The following is a 23,728-nucleotide window of genomic DNA, read 5'->3' on the forward strand; positions in this document are numbered from 1 at the left end:
TTTTAAATGAGCTTACTTTTGGATATCCCATCGTATCTTTTTTTTTTTTTTTTTTTTTTTTTTTAAGATCTGCTTATTTATTTGAAAGGCAGAGTTACAGAGAGAGAAAGAGAAAGAGAATGCAGGCAAGACCTTCCATCCACCAGTTTAATCCCCAAAAGGCCACAATAGTCAGGCCAAAGCCAGGAACCAGAAACTCCCAGGGACTTGGATAATTTTCCACTGTTATCTCAGGCCGATAGCAGGGAGTTGGATGAGAAGTGGAGGATCCAGGACTTGAACTGGTGCCCGTATGAGATGCCAACATTGCAAGTGGTAGATTTCACACTATGTCACCACACTGCCCCTCAAATCCCATACGCATATGCACACGCACGTGCACACACACTTACACACACATTATATCTTATATCAAGAAACTATAAGTCTACGGGTGGGCGCTATGGTGTAGTGGGTAAAGCCACTGCCTGCAGTGCCGGTATCCCATATGGTCACTGGTTTGAGTCCCAGTCCCAGCTGCTCCACTTTTTTTTTTTTTTTTTTTTTTTTTTACAGGCAGAGTGGACAGTGAGAGAGAGAGACAGAGAGAAAGGTCTTCCTTTGCTGTTGGTTCACCCTCCAATGGCCGCTGCAGCCGGCGCGCTGCGGCCGGCGCACTGTGGCCAGCGCACCGCACTGATCCGATGGCAGGAGCCAGGTGCTTCTCCTGGTCTCCCATGGAGTGCAGGGCCCAAGCACTTGGGCCATCCTCCACTGTACTCCTGGTCCACAGCAGAGAGCTGGCCTGGAAGAGGGGCAACCGGGACAGAATCCGGCGCCCCGACCGGGACTAGAACCCGGTGTGCCGGCGCCGCAAGGTGGAGGATTAGCCTAGTGAGCCGCGGTGCCGGCCTCCACTTTTGATCCAGCTCTCTGCTATGGCCTGAGAAAGCAATAGTAGATGGCCCAAGTCCTTGGGCCCCTGCACCCACATGGGAGACCTGGAAGAAGCTCCTGACTCCTGGCTTCATATCAGCGCAGCTCTGGCCTTTGCGGCCAATTGGGGAGTGAACCAGCAGATGGAAGACCTCTCTCTCTCTCTCTCTCTCTCACTCTCACTCTCACTCTCACTCTCTGCCTCTCCTCTCTCTGTGTAACTCTGACTTTCAAGTAAGTAAATATATCTTTAAAGAAAAAAAAAAGAAACTATAAGTCTAGAGCTCAGGATAAGTATGGCCTGAAGACATAGATTTATGCCATATATCCACATACAGGTAATATATTTAAAGCATTGATAATGGAGTTGGATCACCAAAGGAAATACAGTAGTCCTCCCCATCCATGGGGATACATTCCGAGACCCACAATAGGTGCCTAAAACTGCAGGTAATCCCGAACCTTATGTATGCTAAATTTTCCTATACATACATACATACTATGACAGAGTTTAAATTAGCTGCAGTAAGAAATTAACAATAACTAATAATAAGACAGTTACAAAAATATGCTATGATGAATGTAATTTAAAACTTGTGAATTTTTTGTTTCTGTACTTTTAATATTTTTGAACTGCAGTTTATAGCTGAAACCATGGAAAGCAAAAATAGGGAAAAGATGGGGGACTGTATAGGTCAGGAATTTTCCTCCTTTTGAGTCTGACATCAATTGAAAATATGAAAACAGTGATCCCTTCTCTCCAGGAAAAATACCCATAAGCACAGTGTCTGGAGGTGCACATAGGTGAGAGGTTGAGAGTAACCCCTGCAGAATATCAGCACTTAAGGATGGACAAAGAGAGCCAAGCCCATCATCAGTATTGTGGAGTGATTAGCTTTCAGGGAAGAAGTAATGAACAGTGTGAGAGGAAGACTGGAAAATATCTTGGTTTTGGCAGTGAGGTTACTGATGACCTCAGCCCAAGAAGTTGGAGTGGTAAGTTGTGAGCCAAAGCCACATTGGGATGGATTGAGAAGTGAACAGGAAGTAAGGAAATGAAAATAGTAAGTGCAGACTGTTCTTTACAGTAATTTGACTATAAGGGGAAGGTGACAAAAGAAAACAATAATAGGAAAGGACAGTCAGTAGAAGAATTTCTAGAAAATGGGCCAACAGTAATGAGAAAGAGGTTGAGGGATAGACTTATCAGTGAAGTTCCCTGGAAGGATGAGATTAAGGAGAGCTGTGGAGAGACAGACTGAGACTGGAGAAGACTAATGGGTGAGGATAGGGACCAGGTCTGTCTTGTTCTTATTCCTCACTGTATTTCCAGGACCTGGCATTCTACTTGACAGATAATGTATGTGTCACAAATACTTGAATTTATTAAAGCTTAGATTGGAGTAGGGAAGTTGAAGGTAGTTTGCTTGATGACAATGAAGAAAAGAGAAGGGAGTCCAAAATGTGTGGTGGTTTTATAATCATTGTAAGGTGTGAGAGAGAACTGGCCAAAAAGGCTTTCGAGGGTTTGAAGGAAGACCCACTAACTTACATGAAGTTTGGTCTCTGCACTTTGGGTAGATAACATACACATAAAGAGCTCTATAATAATAGCATTTTCAGTAAAAATAAAGAGTAAGTGATACAAAAGTTGAGAGGAAAGGTAAGCCACTTCAAACAGATAAAATTGAAAATTGTCACTTAAAATAGGAAGACCTAAATGAAAGAGTTAGGATTGTTAGGATTTGGAAGCAAATTGAAGGAGGGAGGACCTTTTAGGAAGAACACTGGGAAATCAAGCATTCAGCTGGCTGTTTCCTTTCACTACATTGAATTGCAACAGCTTAAGGTCTCAGTTTATTTTTTTTTATTTTTATTTTAAGTTTTTTTTTTTTATTTGACAGAGTTACAGTGAGAGGGAGAGACACAGAGAAAGGTCTTCCATCTGTTGGTTCACTCCCCAAATGGCTTTAGTGGCCGGAGCTGAGTCAATCTGAAGCCCGGAGCTTCTTCCGGGTCTCCCATGTGGGTACAGGGGCCCAAGGATTTGAGCCATCTTCTACTGCTCTCCCAGGTCATAGCAGAGAGCTGGATTGGAAGAGGAGCAGCCAGGACTAGCCCATATGGGATGCTGGCACTGCAGGCAGAGGATTAACTTACTGTGCCACAGCGCTGGCCCCAGATTGGTTTGTTTTGTTTTTAATATTTTCATTGCTTCTTTCACTATAGGATTTATGACCAGAGGAAAATTGATGAGAATGAGAACAATGGAGTACTCAAGAAATTCTGTCCTCATCACCTGGTAAGATTCATTAAGGGCAAGCGACTCCTGGCTTCCCTGACACAACCCTAGAGCTGCCCCCAAACTTGCTGGTATGGTGGGAAAAGATTGGTCTTCGGAATCATACACCTGGATGTGAATCATGATTTTAGCAGTTACCAGCTTTGTGAGGTTGGGCACTTCACCTCTGTTAGTCTCAATTTTCTTTTATATAAAATAGAAAACAGTAATTTCATGTACCATCATAGGGAGGCCCAATGAGACAGTGTATATAAAATGGCTAGCATACAGAAGATAACCAAGAGAAGGCCCCAAGTCTCTTCCCCCCCTCAGGTGGACACGTTTCATCAGTTATATTCCTGTCTCTGTGTGTCTTTCTCTCTCAATCTCTGGGAGAAGATTTAGGGGAGTTTTGAAAGAAAACCTGTTTCCTGAAGGTGGTATAATAAATGGGGGGGTGGGGCATCAGTCAGTATCTGCTCCTTATTGCAGGTGAACAGTGAGTCCAAAGCAAACATCACCTGTCTTGTGTACAGCCACGACGGCACAGGTACGTGAGCAGGGCCCAGCTCCTAGGCTGGCATGCCCCCTCTGTCTAGGGAGCTGCTGAGCCAGTGAGGCATGTGCCCTCCAGTGCTCACCTCTGTGCTACAGCTCCAAGTGGAGCAGCTGGGGAGTAGTTGCTGATGGTGAGCACGTAGCGGGAGGATGCTGGAGATGCCAGGCACCATTTGCAGAATGCTGCAGGTGATTATTGGCTGGGCCTGTCCTAAAGCCGAGGCTACTTGCCTGAGCAGGTTCTTATGCCTTTGACTCATTCCTGAATTAATGAGTATGATCTTCCAGAGCATTCTGCTACCCCTGGGTTGGCAGTATGTTCCTAGTCTACCCTATACAATCTGACTTGCCTGCTGTTCCAACTAAGTAAGATGGGTGCTGTACCTGGGTATTAGGAGGGGGCACTACTGGCAAGAAGCCCCATCCCAACCCCTAACTCCTGTTCCCTGCTTTTTTCAGCCTTTGCCTTCACTGGTATGTTCTTGTTCTTGGCAGAACTCCTGGCCAGTTACAATGATGAAGACATTTACCTCTTCAACTCCTCTCACAGTGATGGGGCTCAGTATATTAAGAGATATAAGGGCCACAGAAATAATGCCACAGGTGAGATATCTTTCTAGGTTCTGATGACCCAAGTCCGTTAGCTTGGAGAAGCACACTATCTTATTTAGTTTGTGTAAATGGAAACTCTAGTCCTAGAGAGTGGCTGGGCTGCCTGTGACACCGGGAGAAGTTTTCCCCAATTAGGCCAGATTTACCTTGTTTTCTCCATTATAGTAGAGAACAGAGGGCTCAAAAGTATCTCTCACCCCTGCAGTGATGTTGCTTCTAATTGCTTTAGATATAAGGAAACTAGTCTGACTTTGGGGTTTTTTTTTGTTTGTTTGTATTTATTTATTCAACTTTTGTGTGTGTGTATGTGATGATTTCAGGTAACTTTGCAGTAGTCATAAAGGGCTTGTTAGGTAAACAGGAAAATTCCTCTTTAGTCAGTGGTACTGAATTGTCTAAAATGGGGAGTGTACTTGTACCACATGGGAAAGAGGAAGAAGTGATCTTTTTGAGAAGGAGGAAGAGGAATCATGGGTAGTACCTAGCCAGAGCTTGCAATGAAGACTGACCTTTTTTGTTCACTGTCTGTGCTCAAACTTTGGGACCCACTGGAGTCATTTCACAATCTTTTAAAAATCCTGATGTCTAGTTCTCACCCTCATACATTCTGATTTAATTGTTAAGAGTTTCAACTTGAGCATTGGGATATCTTTAAAGCTCCCCATGTGTTCTAATGTACTGAAGTTGGGGAATCAAAACTCTTTGTTGTTGCCACTCCTAACATACCTGTCAAAATTTTGACTTAGAGACAGCAGTTTTCCATTTCCTCAGCTGGTAAGAAGGGAAGGGAAAATCTGTACTTGGATCTCAGTATACAGGTAGACAAAAGGAAGGATGCTGGTCTCATGGCCAATGTAGACATGCTGACTTTTACTAATTCCAGAGAGTGGAGCTCTATTATTCAGAGTCCTGGGAGCAAGCTCAGTTCAGATGTTACTTAAAGACAATTGTGGCATGTACTTTCATCAATCTCAGGTTAACCAGTGACCCAAGCAGTATTGACAAGGTACTGATGAAGTACACATACCAAGGACAATCCTAGGACATAGGACAGTGCTGCCTAGGCATGGGCAGAGCTGAGGCAATTTATGTTGGGACAGGTAAAGACTTACTAGGTCTGCTGCTGCCTAATAAGGTACAGACTGAGACAGGCTGTTGCTGGGGGCTGCAGCCTCCTCTGCCTCTGCCTCTGCCTATGGAGCTCTTAGGGAGACTATAAATAGTCTCTAGGACTGTTGTGATTCTTGTAACTATCTATTATCCATGCATAATATCTTGATTTGTTTTGCGAAAATGAAAGGAATTCTTTGCCTCTTGGCTGATTTAGAGTTTGTGAATAACTAAATTTCCTGTGAGGTAAATATGTATAGGCCTGATGCCAACCCTCATGTGGTTTATTCCCTCATTTATCATTTCAGTAAAAGGTGTCAATTTCTATGGCCCCAAGAGTGAGTTTGTGGTGAGCGGTAGTGACTGCGGGCACATCTTCCTCTGGGAGAAATCATCCTGCCAGATCGTTCAGTTCATGGAGGGGGACAAGGGAGGCGTGGTGAGTATGGTGTGGTGGGCTGGCTGCCTCCATAATATCTCCAGTCATTAAGGTAGGTTTTAGCAAGGCTACTGACTTGTCTCTGTAACCAGCAGCTGGGTAAATTGGTAGTATAGCCTGGAGGGTGTTGAGGTTTGATGGAATATTTCCTTTGTTTTCCTGCCTCCTGCCTTTTTAAGTCATGGTTTACTGAGAAGAGAAAGGGATCTTGGGCAACAGCCTCTGGCCTGAGTGAGATAACTTATCTCTAGACATATACCTTTTCCAAAACAAAAAGCATTACAAAGTTCAGGGCAAACCCTCCACACAGTGTTAAATAAAGTGTCTCTGTCTCATTCCTTAAACAGTGATCTTGGCTAGTCCCAGATCTGCAGAGAAGAACTTTTTTTAGATTGTTGGGAAAATCATTATGTGATTTATAAATGAGATAATGTGTTATTCGGTATTGAAGCTTTGATGTGAAAATATTCTGTTTATTTAGGAGAACAGAATATTTTTCTACTTAGGAGAGACATGTTGAAGTATTTAGGGGTAAAGCATCATACTTACATCCAAACGGATCCATACATACCTAGCACGTGTGTGTGTGTGTGTGTGTGTGTGTGTATGTATATGTATGTATATATGGGGAATGTAAATGTGGCAAAGTTTATTTTTTCCAGTGGCTGAGCAGCCTGCTATAGAACCCATGATTGTATCACAGTCTGCCTGTCTTTTGAGTTCTGCAGACACCGCTATAGAGAAGATAGGGCGCAAAAAGGAAGAGGACTGAGTTAGAGAATGAAGAGTGATCAGCCGCTAAGATGTATCTGAGTTAACCATTGGTTATTGTTTTTATTTTTGAGATTCAGAGTTAAACAGTTCCATAGCTTTCTATTGTAAGGTTTTTAGACTGCAGAAAATATGGAAGAAACAGTTTGGATAACTAGATGGTACTGATTACTCAAGACAATCTGGTAACCCTAGGCCTCTAAAGAATGACCGAGAAGGCTTGGTTTCTCTTCCTTTTTATTCCTTCTAAGTTGTGGGGAACTTCACGGAGCCCAGCCATCTCTTGATGGGGTTTACCAGAGAGTGGTTTTAGAATTTACAGTGGTTCCTTGCTATCAGGATCCCATTCCTTCTTGTGTTTTTCTTGCCCTGGTATGAGGGTATTTCACATTTTCTTCTGGTTTCCTCTAAATTTGTGGGACCTGAGACCTGTGTAGATTCAGAGCTTCTGTGGCCTGAATACAGAATGAAAGGAATCTAGAAATTCAACGTGTGTGTCACTCTTTGCTTCATTTCCTACTCTTCTATAGGAAGAGTCCATCTGCAGTGAACAGACCCAAAACACTGGAGTCTTAATGAGAATTCTGCAATAGGCAGGTAATCAGAAGGAAGTCAAAAGGGGCCAGTGAATCCTTTCTTGATCATAAACTATTGTCTTGCATTCTGTTCCAGAGAGATGCAGGGCTGAATGCCCTCTCCCAGGCCAGCACTTGTCCGTTCTTCAAAAGCACTCTGCAGGCCAGTTTGCTTTCAGCTCAGCCAATACCAGGGTTTGATGATTAATCCAGGTGCTCAGGGTGGGGAGGGCATCTACTTGGGATGGGTGGGTCCCAGGCCTGAGTTTTAGTGGTCCTATGAATGAGAGACTAGAACAAGAGATAAGTGATTTTTCTTACTTGTTCTTGCCGCTGTGTGAGCTGAAAGATCCATGTGGTGCTCATCTGGCTCCCTGTTGTTTTTGTCCTAATCTTCCAGCGCTGGAGGTCCCCAGGCACCAGCTTCAGTGTAGCCTATGCAGCGGTTCTATATCATAGAGTGTTAGAACCAGAAGGAATCTCAGCAGTTATGTCCACCTTGCCCAGGTCTCCTGACTCTTACTGTGGGGTCTGTCCTTTGTTCCCATTCAGCTTCACAGGGACAAGGGTGGGGGATGACGTCAAAGGACAACTCCTTATTCTCCCAAGAGCACTTTGATACGTCGTCCCATTCCCTATATTCCTCCAGCCCCAGTCATCTAAGGCCAGAGCTCTTTTCTCTGCTCAGGCATATTGACAGGATAAGTCCTGGCATTCAGACAGGTCTGGTGAAGTGACCAGGTACCCTGGCCCGGAAGTTCTCTGTCGGCTTCCCCTGCAGGCTCCAACTCAGGTACTGTATGTAATTTATTCTCTTGCTCCTCTTGCCATTGGCTTTGTCCTTAGTCTTAAATCCTAAGGAATTGTTCCCCTGTACTTTATTTTGCTAACTTGTTCACACAGAGCTAGCTCAGAGTACAGGTCTATAGCAAGGGCTTATCAGGAGATGGATTAGTATGTTCAGGGTTTTTTGTGTATGTTTTCATGTATCTTTTGATAATATTTTCAGGCAATGGAGTTTCTTTCTACTGCCTAATCACGCTCCAAAAGCACTGCCTAAAAAGCCCAAATGCAATGAGCTTTGCAATGAGCTGAAATAGGAATTGGGGGAAGAAGTAAAAGAATGGGATTTCAACTTTATTCTTGGGCTCAGACTTAGATTCAGTCTTTGCTGACCTTTGTTTGTTCATTTGTAAAATAAAAATTAAAGAAGTTTACAGGTCTGTAGGTCAGCTTTATTTTTCATGCCTGCCCCCTTGCAGAGGAGGTTGGTTCAGAGAGAACCAAAGGAAGCTTCTTGTCAGGGGCTGTTTTCTTGAACTGCAGGGCAGCTGTAAGGCAGAGTGCCTTTCCTATCTTCCTCATCTGGCTAAAAGCCGAAAATACTTTAGCAGCTAGGCTGGGACTAGATCTTCCCGTGGGATAGGAATTGCCCTGCCCTATTGGAGAAGCTCATGTTTCCAAGTCAGACAGCAGGGGGCATATGTGCTTTCAGACGTGAGGAAGTTGCTTAAGCCAGAAGGCCTGCCTGCGATAGTTCTTTCTCCTATTGAGGGAATGTAATCAGAAGATAGCTGAAACTGATGCTGTGAGGGTGCCCAGGAAGCCCCCTTGGTATATTGTGCTGCCCTATAGCTGAGATATATATTGTGCTTTGAGAGCAGGTCGCAAAATGCTGTCCTCTGGGACATGCAGGTTTTTCAAGCAAACATGAGCCTTCATCAATGCCTTAACCCACAAGCTCAGCCTCCTCTTACCAACCTGTGCCTTCCTGCAGTTCTAGTAAACAGTGCCAAGTGAATGTAATTGTTGTCTGACTGTTCTGGGGGCTCAGTGGCAACTGCTGCTTTCTTCATTTTTAAAAATGTATTTGCCACTCAGTGAAAGCCACTGAGATGGGTTTTTTTTTCCAGCGTTGGGCTAGTTGGAGCTTTGGAATCTGGAGATAGTGAGGTCATCTGAACTTCATTGCCTTCTTGTGAAGCTAGCAGTAAGCTTTGGCCAGTCACTCACCTATATCTAGGCCTGTGTCTGGGGATAAAGCCATCCTAACCTATACATAGGAAATGATAGAAGGGCCTAATCTATTCAGTCTGTGTGCAGTATTTCCTCTGTCCACAGGGCCATTTGGCCCAGGCTTAGGACAAGCGGGCCTGCCTTTACAGCAGCTGCCTCAGCCCTGATCAAGGGCAATTGTTTGACTCAAGGTGAGTAGTGATTGTAAAGCTCTATTCCCCTACCCCTGACCCTTTTTTTTTTTCTTTTCTTTTCTTTTCTTTTCTTCTGACTAGGTAAACTGTCTTGAGCCCCACCCTCACCTTCCTGTGCTGGCTACCAGTGGCCTAGATCATGATGTGAAGATCTGGGCACCCACCGCTGAAGCCTCCACTGAGCTGACAGGGTTAAAGGATGTAAGTGGTGGATTACAAATGCTCTTTTCTTCCTGCTTACCCACATACGGTTACTCTTCATGGTCATGGGAAGGAATAGCTCGGCTCCCAGTTGTTTAAAGGCATTGCTCTAACATCCTCCCCTACATTCCTGTCATTGCATCTGTAAGAATGCTCCTGCTCCAGGGGGCAGCTCTGCAGTGCCTCTGGTTGGCAGTAGGAATGGGGGTAGGGAACCTCTTCTGGAAGAATTACTCAATTTTAAGGCTTTACCTCAGTAGCTGAACTGAGGGCATCCTTTCCTAATCTAATCTAGCTCAAGCTCAGCTTAATGACACCTCAGGGAAACTTTTAAAGGAATAGACCATCAGCTTCCTTAATCAAGTCCAGGGTTCCTGTTCATTGTTGGTTCCTTCCCCTAACCCATTTGGGTCTAGGTGATTAAGAAGAACAAGCGAGAGCGGGATGAAGATAGCTTGCACCACACTGACTTGTTCGATAGCCACATGCTCTGGTTCCTCATGCATCACCTGAGACAGAGACGTCATCACCGGGTAAGCCGGGGTTGGAAGTGAGCTCCTAAGGCAGTTGCCTTCTCAAGAGACCTAAAAAGTGCCAGTACACACCTCCTCACCACTTAAAGGAGGAATCAGGTGGTCTTAGTTAGGTTCCCTATCCATTGTCCCTATCCCCATCAGATCCCTAATAGAGCCTTCAAGGAGCCACAGCGGAAAGGGGTGGAGTCTGCTCATATTCTTCATTGCCATACATGCATAGTGCTGTATGCATAAAGGCAAAGTCAGGAGGGTGGGAGGGGAGTTGAGAAGAAATAAATTTCAGAGTGACCCTTCTTTTTTTCATACCATGCCAGAAGAGGCCTTGGGCAGTGGTCAACATGTTGGTGGTTGGCCTGCTGGTTTTGTAAATAAAATTTTATTGGAATGTAGCCACACTCATTGTATGTATACCTGTGGCTGCTTTCACAGCACAGTGGCAGAGTTGAATAGTTGAAACAGAGAATATATGTCCTAGAAATCTAAAATATTTATTTTCTTGCCCTTTAAGAAAAATTCTGCTGAGCCCTGGCCTAGGTAAGATCTGATAGGCTTGTGCTTATTCCATCCAGAGGTGTTACTAACAAGCCTTTCCCATCCCACAGCGCTGGCGAGAACCTGGGGTTGGGGCCACAGACGCGGACTCTGATGAGTCTCCCAGCTCCTCAGACACATCGGACGAGGAGGAGGGCCCCGACCGGGTGCAGTGTATGCCATCCTGAGGCCTCATTCCTAGGAGGGGTGGGCTGGGACTGCCAACCCAAACCTGCCTGGACAACCCTTTCCTGTCCCAGGCCCCTACCTTCAGCAGAAGCGCACTTTGGACTTTTTGCTTTAGAAAAAAGAAAGACATCCCAGGAAAAGGTCAAACCAGAGGGGAATGAACCAACAGAGAACTTAGAAATGGGAGTTGAGCCCTGGAATGGAGTTTCATGGAAAGGTGCATAGGACTCAGCAGAAATGGCCTCTACCCAGAGCCTTTTTTGAGGGGTGGGGGGGTTGGGGGTCCTATTTTGTTAACTGGTTTAGGATAGGGAAATGGGACTTTGTCTTTAATCTCCCTTGTTTCTTGGGCAGGGGGTGGGGGGAAACAACTGGCTATTCAGTCCCAAGGGGTCAGAGTGGGCGGCAGGAGCACCACTCTCTCTTTGGGTTAGGTTTTTGACCTTTTTTCCTTTGTTTTTAAAACGTCTGTAACAGTTTGTTTCTTTCCCCCTGGGCAATCCCATCCCAGGTTCCTGTTTTTCAAGGAAGTCCTAGAGCCCCTAACCATCCCACTCTTCACTTTCCACACTTCATTCATTTTCTGTACTTACCACAGTGTTTTGCACTTGATTATGTATCCTTCACTCTCTTCTCTTCATCCCATCACCCCCTAAATAGATCTAGTGAGGGAGGTTGGGGAGAGGTGGGAGGACGGGCCAGTGGTGGAGGACAACTAGGAAGGATGTTACCTCTTCTGTTATTTTGTTTTTTTAAGTTGTTTGGTGGCAGCAGTCTCCCTGTCCCTATCACTGTTAGAGGCCTACTTTTCTATCTATAAATATATTAAAAAGCAAGTCAAACTTGGATGTATCAAGTTAACATTATTGTCAAAGTTTAAATACCTATATATTCTTTATGAATGCAATAAAGGGACTTAAAGGAAGAGTGAGCGAGAGTAATGATGTGGAGGTGACACATGGGGTCAGCTTACCCTAATATATGGCCATTAGAGCTTGGGGCTTGCCCCTTATGTTTTAGGAGGCTCAAAGATGGAAGGATCCTCAGTTCTGCCCTTCCCTGCTTACCTGCCTTGTGGTAAGGGTTGGGAAAAAAACAGTAAATTCCTCCCAACTCTTTGCCTCAGATCTCCTACCTCTCTAAGTCTCTTGGGGGTTCCCAGGATGGCTCTTCTAACCAGAGGCTGGCCTGTCTTTAAAACTTGACTGAACTATGACTTCAGGAAGGGCACCGCCACTGCAGACTCTGTCCTGAGACCACATATCTCTCACACACACACACACACACACACACACACACACACACTTTCCTATAGCTGCTTGATTCTTTAAGCCATTCAATTAGAACCGGCTCCCCTCCTAATGGAACAGTGAAGGGAAAGATTTCCTGGGTTTGACTTTATACCTTGTCCACCTCTTGATATCTTGGGAATGAGGGGAAAGTCAGTTAATCTAAGGATTGATAGTGGTGGCTAGGGCTTAGACACTTGTGTTATCACTGGTCACTGAGTATGAAAGTCCCAGTAGAATTCTTGGCCCTTTAAATGCTTTTGCTGCTATTTCTTTGCCCCCAGTTTCCACAAGATTCCATGAGGAACTCTACATCCTAGCAGATTCTATTGAACCAGGTCAAGAAGGTGAGGGGATTGAGAGGATCATATTCCCAGAGACTCCTTCCTTCTGCCCCCTTTCCTAGCAGCTCTCAAACTAGATACTAGCTGCTACACTTCCTCCCTGAGACAGGAAATGTGTGGTGACCGAGTGGTCTGTGTTCCTACTGCTAGCAGGGTGGTGGGGTGGGCTGAAAACCATGCACTCTGGAATTTGTTGTATTTTCTCTCAGTAAAGCTTTTTTTTTTCCTGACTGTTTCTCTGTGTGATATGTCCATGAATTCATGGTGGGACTGTTTTTGTTCTTCCCAATGTAGGAACCTGGCCCTGCCTTCTCAGTCTGTCTCCAATTTTATGAAGTCTAATCTGGGGTAACCATGTTTCCAGTGATGGGCACCAACTGGGGCCTTGTTCCATTGATACTTAGGACATGGGGAACAGGGGCAAATATTTGTGAGTATTTCCAGGCCCTTCCCAGTCATTCAAAGACTCCAAAATCCTGACACTCACAGAAATTCTAGAATCAATCAGGTACAGTACAGTCACCTTTATTCCAGGGTTAGAACAAGGCCGTGCACACTGCAGACAGAGGAGCACAGGATAGGGTCAATCTCACAGCAGTACAAAGGGTTGGAGGGCAGGTTAGTCTTTTTAGATTATTTTGCCTTATGGAGAAACTATTAGACTCTGCTAAAAATAACCCTGTCTCCCTTCTCTTGTTTCTTTCATAAGGTAGTCTCCTCTCTCTTTCTCTCTTTCTCTCTTTCTCTCTCACTTTCACTCTCACATAGCATATCCAGAATGAAAGGATAGTTCATGTTCACTTTCCCCCTCTTCAGTTCTACAACTGTCTCTCTCTTCTTAAAGGAGAAGCCAGACAGGGCTGGGGAGACTTCAAAAGAAACTTTAAGGCAAAACCGTGGAGTCCTCAAGGTGTGTGTTAAGGCAGGTGTCCATAGCAGTGGCCAGAGGGGATGGGCAGACTGGGCTGGGCTGGGCTAGTAGTTGAGGATGCTCTGTAACTAGTCTGGCTTCTTCCCTTTTCAACAACCAGCCCAACCCCCACCCAACTGAAGTTTTTCTCCCACATCCTAAAAGCTCTTAACTTCAACTTTCTCCAAATAGCCTCTGAGACTGCTTGTAAGTTTAATGTTTTTTAAAGCAAAAAAGCTTTCTTTTTTGTTTGGACTGTGTAGCCGTTTGACTCTGCCACTCCCTTCACTGTGGCATTCCCCTCCCACCCTTGCTCTGGCCTAGACAATAAGTTAATGCTAGACACCACAAAATAGGGCAGACATGGCAGTGCGGGTTTAATATACATATATGTAGAATATATATGTACACACAGTTAGCACGGTCAGGGTGAGGAAGAGCATCTTGGAACAGGCAGGAGGCTGGGGTCACTCACTGTACTCTAGTGATTCGGCTACAAGGCATCCACAGGCCCAAGGGGCCAGGATATCGAGTGAGAATGGTGATTACCAAGTTCCCTCCTGGATTGAATTGGGTGGGGATCAGTGCAAAGGAAAACACTGTTAACTTTTTTTTCTGGCTTCGGGTGTTCTAGACCAAGTAGAGCAAGGAAAGGTTGCCTGTAATTGTTTGAACCCTGGAAGTGGGGGCAGGATTGGAGTTAAAACCTAAGGATCTCATTCTCCACAACCTCTTCCCTAAGCTCAGGGTCAGTATATCCAACCATCTGAGTAGAAATAAAGGAGTGGACAAGTGGTTCCCTCTCTGCCCCCAGTCCCATCTTAGGCTCAGTGGTGCATGTTCCCAGCAGAGCCTCTCCAGAGCAAAAGTGGGCAGGTGTATCTAACGCCAGCTGCTCGTGGGGTTTGATCCTTGGGACCAGGAAAGGATCTGGTGGTCTTCTCTCATTAGATTCCTGGCTCAGACCCATCTAGGCCCATGGGAAGGATGCCAAAAAAGGACCTGCTGGCACCTAGGCCTGTAGTCTGAGGAACAGCAGAAAGCCAAACTCTTCAGTCTAGCATGGGGATTACAAACACTGAACTCCAGCTTTGCTTTGCCCCTTCCAGAAGGGGGTTGGTGGCCTCTTCACCTTCCTTCCCCACTGCTTTTCCTTAGCTCCACCCACCTCTCATCTCACCCCCACCTCAGCTCCTCAACATAGGAAAATGCAGGTAACTTTCTGCTTCCACAGTTTAAAGATGGGGGGGGGGGGGGGGTGTGAAAGGTAAGGAGGAGGAATGTGCCAATTTCTATTTGCATAGAAATAGCCCCCCTCTCCCTAGAGTGGGGAAACCAAGCCCCACCCCACCCCCCCGCAAGCCCCTGACCCCCATCCCCTCACAAGGAGGAGGAACTAGATGAGCTAGACATAAAGACAGACAGCCAGAGCGTGCGCACACGCACACACACGCGCACGGTAAGGGGGTTAAGGACCAGGTTAGTAAGTGGGTAGATGGGGGGGGTTGTCCTTGCCCCCTCCCATGGAGGATGGGGGAAGGGACTGGTCCGATGAAGGTCCAACCTCTTCTTCTTCCTCCCCCTTGCTCAGGCCTTCTTCGGTGGGGGAGCCAATTTGATGATCTCTTCTTCAGAGGGCTGCCGGATAATGTCTGGGGGTGGAAAAAGGATGTGTCCAGGAAGGAAGTTGTAGGAGATTCCAAGCAGGCCCAATGAGCATCAGCCTGCACTCCCAAAATTCACATATTCCAAGGATAACCAATGGAAGGGGGCAGAAGCTCAACTATAAATGGCCTCTTACCTTTGTATTTCTTGGCACTGGGGATACGGGTTAGCTTGGTGTCCAGCTCATCTTCCTCAGAGATCTTCAACACACGGGTTCTGTAGTCAACCACCATAGTGAGTAAGTCAGGACGGCGAGAGATCTCAAAGATGTGCTCAATGTAGGAGAGGTTGTCTGGAGAAAAGCAGAGAATGTGGGTCAGAACAGAGCTACAGAGGTCAGTTTCCCCTTCTCTTCAGAGCAGTGTTCCCGATCCAATGCTCAGTTGCTCAAATTGGTTATCAGAGGGGCAACACTAACAGGAGAGGAACTACTAAGTCAGGGAAAGAAAGGTAAGGTACCCAAATGACAATACAGGGATTTGTTCTAGGCAGGGCAGATAACTGGTCAGTGAAGTTTCCAGATTATGGATTTAGAATGAGGTATTTAGATATCAAGTACCTTACCGGGGAGAGGGGTCGACAGAAAAATTAACATGTGTTCCAATAGCTCACACCCACCCTGTCCTTTTTCTACTTTCCTTCCAAGTAAGTAAGCATCAGGAAGAACTTTGCAACAGCATCTGTGGCCTAGAGGAATAGTGTCCATAGACAACCCAGAGGGATTCTGGGTCTAGTGAGAAAGGTTACTCCAAATGAGAGAAGGCAGATTACTAAAGATGCTCATGTGCCTTCACCCCTCCCTCTGATAACTGCAACAGTCCAGCTGTCATGGGTCCTTGCCTTCCTGCCGGCTATCCACACTACAGGCAGACTAGTATATCTGAAGGGCCCTGAGGTCACTCTCCTATCAACTACCCTGTCATTCAAGGCCCTCCACAATAGTCTTGACTTACCTGTCCAGCCACTTCTAAATATGCTTTTCCAAATGCACCAAAAGCTCTCCCACGTCTGCAACTGTGCTCCTCTGCCTAGCATGTCCTCTTTAGGATCCTGCCTTAGAAATCCCACTTGGCCTTTCACCAATTCCTCTCCAGAGTCCCTCACTGTGTAGGAGTCTAATCCACAGACCTCCCCCTACAGTAGTAGTCTCTAAAAGTGCGTAAGAAAATGTTAGTAATGTGGTTTTCTTTTAGATTTTACTACTTTTCACTTTTATGTTCCATGATATATATGTGATAATAGCCACAGAGTATCTGAATAACATTTTTTCTTACTGACAAGAGGCATAATGAAAAATGTCTAAAGACCACTGCTCTAGAGCCCCTTTTACTGTCTTTGAGCATCTGTTATTCTGCCTTGTCATGAAGTGGTATGCCTTGTGTCGATAACTTTGAGTTCTTCTCTGTATGCTGAATGAATGGAGCCTGACTTGCTGATGACTGGCCCTGTGTGCCCCCCTCCCCCACCTTTGTCCAGCTTGTTGTGACTCTCCAGGAAGCTAAACCAGGCACTGCCAGTAGTGATCTCCTCACTCTTCTCACTGGGGATGTCCTCCTTGCAGGCTGATTTGAGCTGTTCCAGATCTTCAAGGGTGATGTTGTTGGTCAGGTCCTGGAGGAGCGTCCCGTACTCGGCCATGACTGGGGTTGGGAGACAAGAAAGGGAACAGAGGAGGCTGAGCTTAAGGTACAGGGTTTGGTTCACTCCCTTGTACTCCCCACTTTCCAGTAGAGACCAGGCATGTGCCTAGAACAGGAGGTAGAGGGGGAATGGGGCTGGAGGGGAGGTGGTGGGAGTAGCAGGAAGAAACTTAGAAGCTAGGAGCCAGGCTGAAATCTAGAGTGACAAGTCATACCTCTTTTCCTCCACCATCTTTTTCTTCTATTTCCCCCTCTAACAGTAACCCTGGCAACTGCTCCCCTGACTGAGGAGGCGGTTACCATGGCAGCCTGCTCCCGACTTTCTCGCTGCTGTCTCCAAGCCCCCCCCCCAGAATCGCCCCACCCACTTGCAACCCCTCCCCCTCATCAGAAAAGAAAGCCAAAACATTCAAAAACAAGGACTAGTGAGAAGCTTGCTGTGGCAGTGAGGGGCTGGAAGGGAGCTGGAAGGTTTGGTTGAAGCTCATGTGTTCTCATTCTTTCCCAGAAGCAAAGGGGTCCCTCACTTCAACTCCCCACCACCCCACTAATGACTCATTTTGGATGGATGCCTCATTGCCTGGTCTGACAGTTCTTGGACCCTCCCATGCTTAGCCTTGTATTCAGTCATTAGGGCCAGGGCAGCGGAGAGAAGCAAAGGGCCACCCCCACCTTTATGCAGTTCATTTTCTGCCTTGACGGTTACTGAGTCCCCCCACTCAGCGCTCTCTCCTAGTCTTTGTGCTGTGCCTGCAGCCCCCGCGCCCAAGAATACCAAGCGGCTGGCTCTGGCCCCCTGCCCAGTTCCCAGGATGGCTGGTGGCAGGGGGAGGGGAGTTTAGATGTGGCTTTGGGAGTCTGGCAGGAAGGGGTTGCTACCCCTTCTTGCAACAACATCCTCCTGGCACTACCTTCAGCATGACCTCCCAGAGGGGGGCTAGACAAGGCCAGAGCTCATCTAGGCCTTTACTCTATCCCTCTTTCTTGATCCTAGGTGAGAAAGTACAGAACATTCAACCTTCCTTTTAGGAACTGTAGCTAAAACAGGAAGAAGGGTGGACCCCAGAGTGAACTTTCTGGATTTGATAAAATATAAAACTAGTAGCAAACTCAAAAAGGGCCTTAATGTCTCCAGTTAGTATATATTTCTTTTATAATTAGAAAATAAAGCATTAAAAAAATCAGACCATGCCACAAACAGTCCGTGGCTAGACCAAGGGGTAGGTACAAGGTAAATGACCTTACCACACTGAAGCTGCCCACAAATCATCCCAGCATTGGGCTGGGAAGGTGGCAGATCAAAGTGGGCTGGTTGATAGCCCCCCAACCCCCCTCATTTTCATCATTCTAGCCTCTACTTGCAGGAGAACAGAGGCAGAGAGGCATGGCTATCACACAATAAGAGGTGTGGACCCAGAAGTCCCCATTCCCAGCCCCCTGCCTGGACCAGAATAAACAAACCTCCCTTGGTGGCAGGCACCGTAACACAAACAGACAATAAGCTAGACAGCAGGGCTGGCAAAACCCTCACAAGAAACAGGCAGTCATAGGCACGCTCACTTGCACACCCAGGTGCAGCCAGACAGAAGGGCCCAGCGGTGGCCCTGCCCTGCCAGGCCGGGCCAGGAACAATGCTCTCTGACTGTCAGCACCAGGAACCATCTCCGCCTTGAAATCTAGGTCACAGCGGCAGGCGCTGGAGCCCAACCCCCCTCCTGATAATCCGAGAGCAGAAAAAGGGGTTGTAAGGGAGGGGGGTAGGGAAAGGGGTCTAGCAATGCCTATCAGGCTGGGGGATAGAGAGAGCTGAAAGAGAAAGGGTGGCATGGGAAGGCAACAAGAAGACCCTGCCCTGGTGGAGGAGACGCAGGGACTAAGCTGTCTAGAAAGAAAGGGCAGAATTTAGGGTCACACTGCTCTCTTCTCACATGGAAGAGGAGTTTGTAAATATGAGAGATCCTGTGGGAGGAGAGAGTGAGAGAGAGTGTGTGTGTGTGTGTGTATGTGAGAATCTCTTGGGAGGAGTTAAAATGTAGGGCTCTGAATCTAAAAGATCTACAAGGGAGGTGGGCGGGAAGGGATCAGTGTGTGTAACACACCTACCCACAAAGGCTGGGGGCAGTAGGTAAGAGCTTTCTAAGAGTGAGGCAGGTACAAGGAGGTCCCCAAGAGAGGTGGGGAGTGGAAATGTTAAAAGTGGCAGGGGAGAACTGTGTGCCAGGATCCCATGTATGGGTGCTGATCCCCGGGTGTGGGTCCAGGAGCAGGGAGGAGGCTGTGGGTGTGTTTGGATGTTCTGGTTAAGGGAGGCGTATGTGTCGGCACTGCATGTGTGGCTGTGAGTGTACGTGGGATGTGTTTGTGTGTGAACCAGAGGAGAGTATGTGTAAGAAGGTATATAACCATAGGCTTACATCCAGAGGGATGCGGGCAGAGCCTACAGAATGGAGGAAGGGAGCTGGGGTTGAGAGAGGTAGAGACTGAGGCTGCAAATACTTGGGGGGGGGGGGTTGGGGGGCAGAGCGAGGGGATGAAGAGAGGGAGCACACAGAGTCCGCAGCAAGAAGGCTGCAGCCTCAGCTCAGCTGTTACTATAGCAACGTCAGTTCTGGATGCCCCCCCCCCCCCCCCCCGCAGTCATCAGGACAATAACACCACTGGATGGGAGGGGTATGGGGAGTGGTGAGTAAGAAGGGACAGAAAGGATAGAAATAGGGCCCCCTGAGGGAGCAAGGAAAAGCATTCTGGTTACTTCCTTCTCTGGAGAGATTCCATTTGTCCAGGCCTGGGTGTGGTAGCAGGGATAAGAGCAGAAGAGTTTAGGGGGAATTTTGGGGATATGGACAGGTGGAATATCCTTCCCTGGCTCTCAAGTCTCACGGATCAACTACTGTCCCTGGACTGGGCTGGCCATGGTGGGACTTGGCAGAACTTGGCTCCCCCAGCCTCCATGTCACGCTCCTCACCAGAGATTCAGAAGACTTCAGGGCCTGTGAGGAAGCCTTCTGCCTCCCCAGCTCTGAAAAGCCACCCTGATCTCTGAAGCAGCACAGAGGGCTGCCCAGAAAACACCAGGCAGACTGGGCGGAGGCCATTCTCAGGACAGGATACCAGGGCAGGGACCGGGAACCGGAGCTAGAGCTGCAGGAAGTCAGTCCCCTTCCCTCCCAGCTCATTCTGTGCTCTGCTCACTGCTTCCTCACACCTTCCTTCCCCCATTTCCTTCCTCCCCTTCCTTCCAAGCTGACTCCAGGAGGAGCCCTGACAAAGGTGGAGCAGACTGATGATGCTGGGGAAAGGGGGCAGGGAGTGTTGGGAGGACGACAGGTGGGTGCTCTTTGAGCCCCGGAGCAGGAACAGGCAGGCCCTAGGGGTGCTTTGAGAAGCTGGGCAAAACTAGGAAAACTACCTGTGGAGGAGGTGTCAGCACCAAAGGAATTTCTGTGCATTTTGACATTAATTCATGGTAGATGATCATCTCTTCCTAGCATTTAGTTCCAAATCCTCAGTAAATTTAACAAGTGCGAAGGAAGCCTGAGGATTAGGAGGTGCTGCATCCCCTTCCTGCACATCTGCTGCAGCTGCCTAAGGCTGAGGGGCGGGGCCATACCACACAGCTGCGAGGACCTGGAGGTCCCTATAATGGGCAGGAAGGGACTCCCCAGCATTCAAGTCTGTCCGTCTTGTTGCCTGAAGTTGGGAGAAGTAATGAAGGAGAGGCAGAGGCATGGGGAAGGGAGGGAGAGTAGGGTTCCAGCTAAGTGACGTCTGGACCACAAATTCAAGCAATTCCATAGTTTATTTCCTTTAATATACTCGACTGACTTTGTCCCTAAGCTTCTATCTAGCGTGGAGCTTAGGGGAAGGATCATCTTTATTCCTGTAAGGAATGAAGAAGAGGGCTCTGAAGCTTCAGGGTCAGTCAGAGTGGGGGAAGGCAGGACATCTGGGCCCCAAAATGTTCACGAAGCAAAATGGGTTACCCCTGGGCATGCGGACAAGAGCTTTCGGGGGCACCAGGAGACAGCTGATGATGGATCAGGCAGGGAGAGGGGGCTGCCTGAGGAGGAGGAGGCGGGTAGGGCCTGCGACTGCCTCGTCCATCTATCTACACTCCCTGCTCCTATTTCTGTCTCCTCTCTCTGGCTCTTCTTTCTCATCTATTTCTTCCCCTTATGCTTTCAACCTCTCTTTTCCTAGTTTCCCTTCAATGGGCTTTCATCCCCTCAAGCTTTTCTTACCCATCCCACTTGATGGTGGCCATGAATCCTTAGGACTCCTGGCTTCTGTTACTCGGGGTCCCCATGGGACTACTTAGAGCCACTGTTAGGAAGGGGTTTGAGTCCCTGCTGTGTGTGGTAGAAGGGGCCTGCAGATGCAGTGGTGGACTGCCTACTGGCTGGTGGAAGTGCTCACCGTGACATGCGTGAGAGAGAGGCACTGTGCGATTCTGTGTGACCCACTTCTTCATGCATGACAGTACATGCACACGTGTTGGGCACAGGTGCCGCCAAAGTGAGAAAGCAGACAACCAGGGAAGCCAGCAGCCTAAGGCATTGCTGGCAATCTCTTCAACAGAGTGTTTAACCACAAAGGGAAGAGCAATTAAAGCAAATCGCTCTGACAGCCTGGGGGCCAGACACACACCAAACAAGACATACATATTCAGCATGTTCCTCCTAACCCTCTGTTTCCTCCTCCCCAGTTTCTGAGCCTCTTTACCCCACTCTCCAACACTCTTTGCACACCTCTGACCATCTCTCTTTCCCTGGTTCCATGCCTGTATCTCTGTCCCTTTCTCCATATTTGTCTCCTCATAGACATTCCTCTCATTCTCTCTCTCCATCCTTGGCTGACTCATTCTTTTTTTCCTCTCCCTTTCTCCCACTCCCTCCCCCATCTCTTGGCCACTATGAAACCTAGAAACTAGCCACTTCCAGCCCCCTGAGCTCTAACTGTACCCAGCAAGAGGGACAGCCAGACGCCCCTACCCTCCCTCCCACCCAGCCAAGAGCACTGGACCATTAGCCTTCAAGATCCTGTCTCCTTGTCCTAGAGGTGAGAGACCAGGGTTTTCCCTCATCTCTTCTGTTTAAAGAGTAGTAGTCTAAAATCCAGGGCTGGGTTGGGGCCAGTGGCCCCCTCCATCCACTACTCAGCTGTCCTGTCATACTGGCATCTTGGGGCCCACAGTCCAGAAGGCTCCACATGGGAGCGAGTGGGGTTGTGGATGTGTGTGATTTGGCGTGTGTGAGGCGATGTGTGTAAGAGTCACATGGGTGTGTGTCACTGTGTGTGCTGGCTGTCTCTTGTAGGTGTGCGTGTGCCCCTGTCAGTTTCGACACGAACTGTAGGGAATTAATTAGGGGTTTTACGTTAGAGACATCACTCCTCTACACCCCCAGCTCCTTCCTCCTTCCCTCGGGACAACCTTTGCCAATCCCACCTCTTCCCCAGGTGCGGAGAGCCGGCGGTGAGGGCACACGCGGCCGGCGGCCGGCTGCCCGCGGAACTGAGGCGGGGCCGGGCCAGGAGGCGGCCGGCCGGCGGGGGCGAGTCCGGCCGGGGCCGCGAGGGAGGGGCGGGAGCTGGCCCGGCCGAGCCGGCTGGGCGGGAAGCAGGCTGCATCCTAGTTCCCAGGCCCGGGTCCGACTCCAGACTGCCGCTCAGTGGGGAAAGGGTGGCCCAAGCCACGCTGCCCGCAGCACACGCTCGGCGCTCGGGACGCACCGATTGAGAGGACCCGTCCGGGGTCCCCACGCTCCCCTGCCTGTCCGCCAGCGTCCCAGATGGTCATCCCTTCAAACCCAGACCCAAATCTGCTCCCTCCCCGCGACACGTCTCCTCTCCGCCCCTCTCACCGCCTCCAGAGCTGAGCGCTCAGGGAGCGGGCGCTCCGGGGTCCCCGGTTCCTGAGCAGCGTCCGGAGCCTCCTCCTCGGCTGCTGCCGCTGCTGCCGCTGCCGCCGCCGCCGCCGCCTCTTCCGCCCGCGGAGCCGGAGCCCGAGCCCAGCGCCGCCTCACCCCACCCGGCTGGCCGGTGATGTCAGAGCCGGGGAGGGGCGGGGGGCGGGAGCGGCGGAGGAGGGGGCGGGGAGGGGAGGCCGGAGGGGCGGGGGACCGAGGGGCCGGGGTTCTGGAAGGCTCCTAGGACTGGGGACGGCATTGGGCGGAGGGCCGGAGTAGGGACAGCTCCTGTTCTGCCTAAACAATTCTCAGGCTTCATTCTTTCACAGTGGGATCCCCCTCCTCCCCTTGTGACCGTTAGGTGACCACCTTGGCTGGGACCCTGGGAGGTTTAGGAATTTGGAAGGCCTTTGACCTCTGCTTGCTTTGGTATTTGAAAAAAGGTCTTTCCCCAAGCCTGGCGGTGAGGCACTGGTAGTAAACGATCAGATTTACTCGCATTGGGTGTGGGGGATGGGTGAACGGTAGCATGGGGCCCTCCTTGACTTGACCTGGAAGCCCCAGGCCATTGACGGCAGCGGCCCCCTTGTTTTCCTCTCACCTTTCCCCAATATGCACCCCCCTCCTGCCATCCCCCACCATGATGTAATTTTATTTTCTGGGGAGAAAAAGAACAGCAGTGAGCTCAGCATGCAAATATAGACAACTTACAAAGCCGCACTTAGCTTGCCTCCTCGCTCTGTCCCTCTACCCAGGCCTAGCCTGGTAGCTCTCACTTCCCTTTCATCTCAGGGACTTTCCTCCCCCAAATTCTCAGCCATACTGAAAGAGGGAAGGGAGAATTGGGGAAGCAGCTGTTTTCACCCCCAAGGCCAACTCTGATATGGTCTAGTTCTTGGAGGAGGCCCAAGCACCCCCAGTGTTGGTACCACCTCTGGGGACACCCCCATCTTGCCTCATTTCCAGCCTGGCAGAGACCCTTAGGTCTCCACCCCCCTGGGAGAGGCTCAGGCTCCTGCTGCCTTGAGTTTCCCAGCTCTTTGCTC

The 23,728-nt window shown here is 48.6% G+C and overlaps 2 protein-coding genes across 36 annotated transcripts in view; one reads left to right on the forward strand and one right to left on the reverse strand.

Annotated features, from left to right (window-relative positions):
• DCAF8 (DDB1 and CUL4 associated factor 8) overlaps positions 1-12,796 on the forward strand; it is a 54,448-nt gene extending 41,652 nt beyond the window's left edge. For 23 of the 34 annotated variants that reach the window (XM_008264232.5, XM_070077484.2, XM_008264233.5 and 20 more), the window contains 7 exons: positions 3,145-3,217; positions 3,689-3,746; positions 4,250-4,357; positions 5,785-5,915; positions 9,553-9,672; positions 10,089-10,205; positions 10,811-12,796. In XM_008264232.5, the coding sequence (XP_008262454.1) occupies positions 3,145-3,217; positions 3,689-3,746; positions 4,250-4,357; positions 5,785-5,915; positions 9,553-9,672; positions 10,089-10,205; positions 10,811-10,927 (724 nt within the window). In that variant the 3' untranslated portion in view covers positions 10,928-12,796. The remainder of the gene's footprint in view (positions 1-3,144; positions 3,218-3,688; positions 3,747-4,249; positions 4,358-5,784; positions 5,916-9,552; positions 9,673-10,088; positions 10,206-10,810) is intronic. The other 11 variants (XR_016210481.1, XR_016210483.1, XR_016210488.1 and 8 more) reach the window with 1 other exon arrangement.
• Positions 12,797-13,070: 274 nt separating this feature from the next.
• On the reverse strand, positions 13,071-22,773 carry PEA15 (proliferation and apoptosis adaptor protein 15). 2 transcript variants are annotated; one of them, XM_008264237.5, is made up of 4 exons: positions 22,638-22,773; positions 16,669-16,776; positions 15,273-15,428; positions 13,071-15,123 (listed from the first exon to the last, which is right to left on the reverse strand). In XM_008264237.5, exons 2-4 carry the CDS (start codon positions 16,772-16,774, stop codon positions 15,059-15,061), a joined length of 327 nt encoding a protein of 108 aa, XP_008262459.1. In that variant the 5' UTR covers positions 16,775-16,776; positions 22,638-22,773; the 3' UTR covers positions 13,071-15,058. The 2 variants fall into 2 exon arrangements, with proteins under 2 accessions (XP_008262459.1, XP_008262458.1); XM_008264236.5 differs by having other exon boundaries at positions 16,603-16,776.
• Between the last annotated feature and the right edge of the window lie 955 nt (positions 22,774-23,728).

Source organism: Oryctolagus cuniculus, chromosome 7 (genome assembly GCF_051225735.1).
Source record: "Oryctolagus cuniculus isolate XC-2025 breed Fujian yellow rabbit chromosome 7, ASM5122573v1, whole genome shotgun sequence".
Taxonomy (NCBI): domain Eukaryota; kingdom Metazoa; phylum Chordata; class Mammalia; order Lagomorpha; family Leporidae; genus Oryctolagus; species Oryctolagus cuniculus.